At 41.0% G+C, this 8,109-nt stretch overlaps 1 protein-coding gene across 1 annotated transcript; it reads right to left on the bottom strand.

Moving 5' to 3' along the window:
* Window positions 1-5,739: 5,739 nt before the first annotated feature.
* Window positions 5,740-7,224, bottom strand: LOC117594494. Its single transcript, XM_034292158.1, has 3 exons — window positions 6,956-7,224; window positions 6,573-6,855; window positions 5,740-6,442 (listed from the first exon to the last, which is right to left on the bottom strand). Exons 1-3 carry the CDS (start codon window positions 7,135-7,137, stop codon window positions 6,059-6,061), a joined length of 849 nt encoding a protein of 282 aa, XP_034148049.1. The 5' UTR covers window positions 7,138-7,224; the 3' UTR covers window positions 5,740-6,058.
* Between the last annotated feature and the right edge of the window lie 885 nt (window positions 7,225-8,109).

Below are 8,109 nucleotides of genomic sequence, written 5' to 3'. Positions count from 1 at the left end.
ACACATGCTTGGCATATTCAACCCCCCCCACTTTTAGGTGTGTTTGAAGTATAAATAATGTTGATGTGACTGTTGAGTTTCAGACATTGTGCGGCGACACTCTGTCTCCAGAAGCTTCTGTAATAAACGGAATATGCGGTACGGTAATTGACCTGACTCCTGGTGTTTTATTCTCCTTTCCAAAAAACCAACTTGGGGAAGTGTTAGACTTCAACAGATGGAATCCGTCGCTCTTCAGCAGATCAGGCCTGGCCCTATTTCTGGGAGAGTCCCAAAAAGAGAGCCAGTTATCTATAAACTCTACCTCCTGCGATGGGCAGAACTCTGTTTTCAGACAGCGATTGAGTTGCGCAATACTGCTGTAGAGCTCGTCACCACCCCTAGCTGGGAGAGGGCCAGAAACACCTACTCGATGCCGACACATCTTTCTAGCTAGTTTACACGCTGATGCTATGTTCTGCTTCGTAACCTCTGACTGTTTCATCCTAACGTCGTCGGTGCCAACGTGAATAACAATATATCTGTACTCTCTATACTTTTTAGACTTGCTAGCATCAGCCCCAGATTTTCGGCTACGTCGGGGACACTCCCCCCAAGTAAACAGTGTACAATCACCGGCTGATTCTTTAGTCTAGTACTGCGGGAAATGGAATCGCCAATGTCTAAGGTTTAAAAAAATTTCCGGGCCACCGGTACAACATGCCTGCCAATCATTCCCCTCCGAAAACGGCTCAGGCCTTGACTCCGTCTCCAGTGGGGAAAACCTGTTGAAAACCTCTGTCGCCTCTAGCAGCGACACAGGTTTAACTGGTCGACGGCATTTCTTCCCAGTGACCAAGAGAAAGTTATTGCCCGGTTGCAGGAGCTGTTCCATTAATTATGTCCAAATAAAGTTGGTTAAAGAAAAGTTGGGTAAAAAGTCAACCTATAAATATATTGCGTTGTTATACTCCTAAAGTGGAATTTAATCAATTCGTTTTATAGAGTATTCAAAATAGTTTGGCAGGTAGCCAGGTAGGGAACAGCAAGCAGTATACAGCACGTCAACAATCCCACTTGTCTACTGCACCCCTCTTCCTCCACATGCAGTTCCTCTCACATCCAGTTAAACTCCCTAAAGATTAGTTTGAGATTAGATTCAACTTTATTGTCATTGAACAGAACAAGTACAGTACAACTAAGTACAACTACACAGAAGTGCAAACAGAAGAGGGCAGAACATTTACAAGTATAATGTACTGTATAGTTGTGCAATGAAAGTACAAATGGCAAAGTACAAATGGCAATTCTAAATGTGCAATGAAGGCAAATTCAAGGTGCAAATCCAGTGATAGTAGCAACGAGCTTCCCAAGGTAAATGTGTACATGTAGCAACTGAAACATGTCCTCATCAGACGGGTGGGTATGGTTAGTGTTGGGTACGGAGTTCAGCAGGGTTACAGTGGATGGAAATAAACTGTTCCTGAGCCTGCTGGTGCAGGAATGAAGAGACCTGTACTGATGGTAGGAGGACAAACAGTTTTTTGGCATGTATGTGAAGGGTCCCTGATGATGCCATGCGCCCTATGCAGACAACACTTGCGCTGGAGGTCGGGATCTGGGTACCATTGATGTGCGGGCAGTTAAAGCAAACCCATCTGTTACCCATCTCTTAATGTGGATGTGTTTGCTATAATTGGAAACTTGGGGTTTGCATCTTTTAGGGTGGGCGTGTTACGTCCACAGTGTGTTCTGTTGCTCTGTGTTCGTGTGTGTGTTTGTGCTTTGTTTCTCTGTGTGGTTGTTGCAGGCTAATTGGCTTCCTAATCACTGGTGGCAGCTGATTGGAGAGCTGAGTTCGCCAACTGGTCAGTGGTTGCAGCTGGTGCAGCCTGCATTGAACCTTTTCACGCGTGAGTTTCAAATATTCCTTACCGACCCCCCCCAGCGTGAGTTTTCTTGCCCGTGATTTCAGTAGTCTCTCAAGCATTTGAACTCACTCCAGCATTTGAACAGTCACCTTGCCAGGTAAGGAACACTATATACATTGCATTGCAAGCTTCTCTCGTTAACTGGAATTCTAAGAGCTGCAAAAGTTGGTTGATGAATAACTGTAGCTAGCTAGAAAACGTCAGCTAACCACTAGCAAACCTCAGCTAACCGCTAGCTAACAAAGCATGACCAGTAATTCAGTGCAGTGAAAATGAATAAACTATATAAAAAGCATACAATGGGTAACGTAACTTCTAGAAGGTTTTTACAATGGGTTTGATCAGTTGTCAGCTCTTCCAGGAAATGTTAAGAAGCTCTAACATTATTTTGAAACTCATGCGTGAAAAGGTTAATACATTAACTTTCACATCACTAGATAAGATTGGCTAAATCATCAGGCTAAATGATACCAGATTTATGATCAATCCAAATTATTAGGTAAACGTATGCGAACTGACATAACTACAATGCATTTACTGTTAATTAGCCTAATTCGGTGAGACTTGAAGCCTTTCTCACATAGGAACCCTGTACAGTTACTACTTTGTGTTAGGCAGACATTTAAATTGTCATTTCTGTGAACAACTCCCAGGGTAACAGGATTTCATGTTGTCATCCAAACGTATTTGATCTATGTTCACAGATGTGCACATTTCAATCCAAATCCTGTTCTGCCTGTTTGTAGACAGATGCCCCCAGTAGATGCAGTATGGGGTTCTATCTTGTTTTCTATTAGTATGACTTGTTTTGTATGTATCTTATAACATTATATAATATTTTGGGGGCTGACAGGGGGAATATAAAGAGCTGGAAGCGATAATATGGAATCAGAACAATTGTTGTGACACTACTCTGTTTTGTGAAAAAGGTTATTCCCGTGGATCCACGTAATTAAACTTGAAATAATCAACTGTTATACCAGACTGAAGTTTTTACTTGTATAAATCGCAAACATTTTCAACATCAACCCGTAGGCTACTTTACCTTTATTTTAACTGTTATATACCTGCAATTGAATACATTTTGTGTTTCAAGATGACCAGGGAAAGTGATGAAAATATTCAAGTACTGCTTTAGAGCAAGGCATACCATTTTTTCCTGGCATGCAGTTGCCTTCACAAGACCTTCTGCCTCACCAACACTGTACAAGAATGTCCCACATGCTAAGAAATGCAGAGCTATGCAGACCAACTTAACAGAGGTTAAGGCTTGGCTATGTTGAGTGCTTCAAACAGATGTTATGTGGTTCAAACAGATTTAAAGGGGCCAACCCATTTAAACCTAATAGACAAGCATTAAAGTCAATCCTGAAACGAACAGGAAGCCAATGGAGGGAGGCCAAAATTGGTTTTATGTGCTCCCGTCGGGCGGTGGCATTTTGTACTAGCTAGAGACGATTTAGGGTTTACTGATCCACCCCCAGGTACAAGGAATTACAGTAATCCAGCCGAGACGTAATAAATGCATGGATCACTTTCTCAAAATCCCTTGGAGAAGGATAGACCTTAACCTTTGCCAAAAGTCTTAGCTGAAAGAAGTTTGATTTCACTACTAGACTCATTTGCTTATCGAGTTTGAATTGTCGGTTGGTTAAAAACTACTCTCTTTAGTACTTTTACAGAGAAAAGGTGACTAATTTGAAAGGACATTAGGATCCAAGAATTTTTTAAATAAGAGGCTGTGCTACAGCATGTTTTAAAGCAGCTGGAACACACCCAGAAATAAGGCAAGTATTCATCACAATAAGAAAATTGGGCCCAACTGTATAAAAAATGAAAAATAAGACGAGACGGAATGGAATCCAGTGGACAATTTGTGGGGCGCATTGGTACAAACTACCTTTGTTCACACGGTTTGGCTGATAGAACAATACAAGCCTCGCTACTGGGATTTATCAGAGAGTTAAAGACAGTTGAAAAGAACCTGAGGCCTATGATTATTGTTGGAAACAAGGTTTGATATAAATTGTGCTTTTGCAGCTAAAGAGCTCTCTGATAGTACAGCTGTCACGTAGCATTCCTAGGGAAACCTGGAGTTTATCCTTCTTCCATTTTCTTTCAGCTCGTCTAAGTAAATGTCTGCGAGTGCAGGTACTGCCGTTTAGCCCAGGCTCTTAAGATGGCTTTGAGCATTTAGATTTTAACGGTGCAACAGAGTTTAAGATATCACTGCAAGTAGAATGCATGAGAGTAGTAAAATCATCAGCGCTAAGAGCACAGCTGTCATTTAGATTACACAACATCTTTTTTTAAAGCATTAGACGCATCTGATGTACAAATATCACAAATGTCAATGACATGGACACATAAACCGTAAGACAACCCAAGACCCAAGGTGTGTGCCCTTTTTCATGTGTAGGACTAGTCACTAACTGAACGAGATTTAAGGAGTCTATAGGACTCATAAAATCCTTGACCGAAGGCCTATTTTCACAGCAAACGTGTATTAAAATCACCAACAATTAAAAAACGACCATAATCCAACATAATCGCCACCAAACAGTCAGCAAAGTCTGTCAAAAATCCTTATTGAATTTAGATGGACGGTACGTCACCGCGCACAGTACGGGAAAGGATGGCTGAAGCCCAGTGGAGAACTTCTGTCTCTGAAGATCCATGGGGCTGGTGGTGTAAACGCTTTGTGCAGAATCTGCTTGTTGGGGTAATGTAGACCACAACTAGGCTACTTGCACAGTGAAAGAGGAGGGGTTTTCACAGGTCTCTCGTCTCTTCACTGGACCAAACAGTCAGTTATTGTCACCTATATTGATGGTTACTGCATCAATGTCGAATGTTGTTGTGCCCTGAAGTTCGTCTTCAGTCTTGCTAGCAATTGGTCAATTCTCATGATGATTCCAAGCAGTGAGATACTAGTATTACTGGCTTATAAGCTTTTAAAACAGCCAGTGGCAAAAGCCATACAGTTCATAGATGCTATTTGTGGTGGAAGTAAACTTCATAAAAATGTTAGTCAGTTTAACACAATGCTTAACGGTGACAAGCAAAATACTCAAACCGGGTGTGATGTACCAAATCGATTGAGATAATCGTCACATTTCTCCAAATTCAGGTAACTGCTCTCAAAACAGTTAACACAGTAAACTAAACACACTCCTATGTTGGCGAAACAGTTAAGTATTCATTGCGAAACACAGCATTTTATTCTAGTAATGCATTTATTACAGTTTTTTTCAATCGCTAACAAGCGCTTGCCCATACTTTAGATAATTTTTCTAAACTCTTAACACAGACTCACACCTACAAAACACAATTGGCCAAATTGTTTCATTTTCTTCTCAAAAACACATTTTGTTAAATATATACTAACTCTTAATTTCAAAACAGAACATGTTTTTCTCTACACACACTAACTTTACCAAAACACTGGAAATCTGACTCAAAATGAAATCATTCTGTCAAAGAGTAACATTTGTTTTCACTTCACAGGGTACATGCAGTCAAACGAAGTATACCAGGTTTCAAAATTCTGGCTATTGTTAAAATTATAAAAACTGCATAGATTTTTATGTTTCAGGTAAAATGCAATCCACCGTTTACACTAAATGTATTGGTTTGGAACTGTATGTGCACATGTACAGTAATGTTCACATTCAAACGCATTCCAGTAAAAAGCAAATCAGTTATTTCTTACAGTAACTGTTTACCAAAGAAGGTACAGTAGAACAGACAAGGTTTATTTTATTTTCAAGGTTTATTTACAAAATATCCATGAAACACAAGAGCATTCTGACCAAAAAAAACCAGCAAAAAGCCCAAATAAAAAGGGGGGGAACTAAAAATGGCACAAAATTTATGTATCTAATCCCTGCGATCTTCAGGGTTAGGCCACATGTTTTCGTCAACATCACATCTGATATCATCTAAGGCGATGCACCTGGGATAAAACCGCTTGGTATGTCGGATCCACCCTTGGCAATCTTGAACTGTGATATCCCTGCATCCAGCATCCATGGCTTCAAGTAGGGACATCTGGTCATGTGGCTGATGGTCATAAACCTTCCACCTCCATGCAGAAAAGAACTCCTCTATGGGGTTGAGGAAAGGTGAATAGGGTGGAAGGAAGAGACTCACCAGTACTGGGTGGACTTCAAACCATGCTGTTTTGCTTGTGAATGATGGAAAGCAACATTGTCCCAGGTAATTACAAAGGTCCTCATGTTTTCACCCTCCTGACCCTGCTCTGGTACCAGGCGCTGGTGGAGATCATTAAGAAACGCAAGGAGGCGCTCAGTATTATAAGGTCCAACCTGGCATCTGTGAAGGAGTAATCCTGTATTTGCCATTGCTGCACACATAGTAATGTTTGCCCCTCTCTGTCCTGGCACATCAACTGTGGCCCTTTTTCCAATTATATTTCGTCCACGTCGACGCCTTTTGGACAGATTGAATCCTGCCTCATCGATGTAAATGAATTCATGAGGGGCCTGGTTGGCTTCCAATTCCATAACTCTCTGAAACAAAGTTTAAGTTATGTCATTACTGTGTCTACCATACTGTACTGTAACCTATTACTGTGTAGGTAACCTACTTGCAAAGTGCAAAGGTTATATAACTGGACATTGAATTGAATATACACTATACCTGGACATATTGTCGTCGTAGCTCCTTGACTCTCTCACTGTTCCTTTCAAAGGGAACAGTGTAGAGCTGCTTCATCCGCACTCGGTGTTTGGACAATGTCCGCGTAATGGTTGTGAGGCTGATGCTTTCTATATTGGCAAATATCTCATGGTCCTCCACAATTCTAGTTTTGATTTCATGCAGTTTAATTGCATTATTTGCAACAACCATTTCTACAATGGCAAGCTCTTGATCATTATTGAGGAGCTTTCCTCTTCCCCCAGAGGGTGGAAGACGTTGCATTCTGTAGAGAAAAATAAAAATATCAACATATGCATTACTGTATGACCTTATTGACATGTCAAATGAGAATAGAAACAAACCATGTAAAATGCAATACTTACCTGTTGGTTTGTTGAAAGATGCGAATAATGGAGGCAACCGTTGACCGACTCAAATTGGGTTGGACTCTTTCACCAGCCTCTCTTAGTGAGAGACCGTGGTTGATTACATGGTCAATGATAGTGGCACGAATTTCATCACTGACTACTGTTCTTGCAGCCCTTGGAATGCCACCACCACGCATTCTTACACCTCTACCTTGCCCTCTCCTTGGGCCTGCACCTGCACCTCTCACTGCTCCTCTCACTGCTCCTCTCACTGCACCTCTTACTGCTCCTCTCACTGCACCTCCACCTCTCACTGCACCTCTTACTGCTCCACTCACTGCACCTCCACCTCTCACTGCACCTCTAACTGCTCCTCTCACTGCACCTCTTACTGCTCCTCTCACTGCACCTCTTACTGCACCTCCACCTCTCACTGCACCTCCTTCTGCATCTCTCACTGGACCTGGTCTTCTCCCTGGGCCCCTTGCTCTTCCTCTTCCTCGTCCAGACATTACAATGTTTGTCTTTTTCTGTTACTGTTTCCAAAAACATCACTCCTTAAAGTCCTCCTTTTATAGTAATAGAAAAAATAAGCCCCTGCCACTGAGTCTAAGCCAGACTGGAATCAGCTGTGGTTGGCCCAATTCACCAAACATAAATCAGCTGTGTCAATTATTCAATTGTTTGTTTATTATCAGCTGAGATATATTTTTGATATATTTTGTTTTTGAACTGATATCATTTCAGAAGCAGAGGTTTTTATACTGTATTTAAGGTTTGGAATATTGTTTTTGCTATTGTGGGATGTTGTGTGTTAACATTTGTAAATACTACAAAAACAATCCATAATTTTGTTGGGAGGTATAGCTTGTCTGTTAAGAAAATGTAAGCATTGTGGAAATGTGTTCACTGACTGCATATTGTGTGAAAACGACATTAAATGTGTGAATGGTATGGCCACAAAAGACCGATGCTGTGCTAATTGTGTTTAGAGTTTTGAAAATGTGACTACTGTTTGGACAAACGCTTGTTAGCGACTGAAAAAAACTGTAATAGATTTATAATGAATCACAGTCATGATAAATGCAACCATGTTCCCCAACACAGGTATTACAGTTTTTTACAATTGCTATGACAGTTTTTTCAATACATTTAACAAGTTTCCTAAA

Source organism: Esox lucius, chromosome 5 (assembly GCF_011004845.1).
Source record: "Esox lucius isolate fEsoLuc1 chromosome 5, fEsoLuc1.pri, whole genome shotgun sequence".
Taxonomy (NCBI): Eukaryota; Metazoa; Chordata; class Actinopteri; order Esociformes; family Esocidae; genus Esox; species Esox lucius.
Note: the sequence above shows the minus strand (reverse complement) of the source record. Positions and strands in the feature narration are given on the sequence as shown.

Excerpts from the sequence above, each read along its gene's own strand:
- LOC117594494 (XM_034292158.1), bottom strand. The coding sequence starts at position 7,137 with ATGCGTGGTGGTGGCATTCCAAGGGCTGCAAGAACAGTAGTCAGTGAT. Across the intron at positions 6,856-6,955 it reads ATCTTTCAACAAACCAACAG|AATGCAACGTCTTCCACCCT; the intron begins GTAAGTATTGCA and ends TTTTCTCTACAG. Across the intron at positions 6,443-6,572 it reads TACGACGACAATATGTCCAG|AGAGTTATGGAATTGGAAGC; the intron begins GTATAGTGTATA and ends ACTTTGTTTCAG.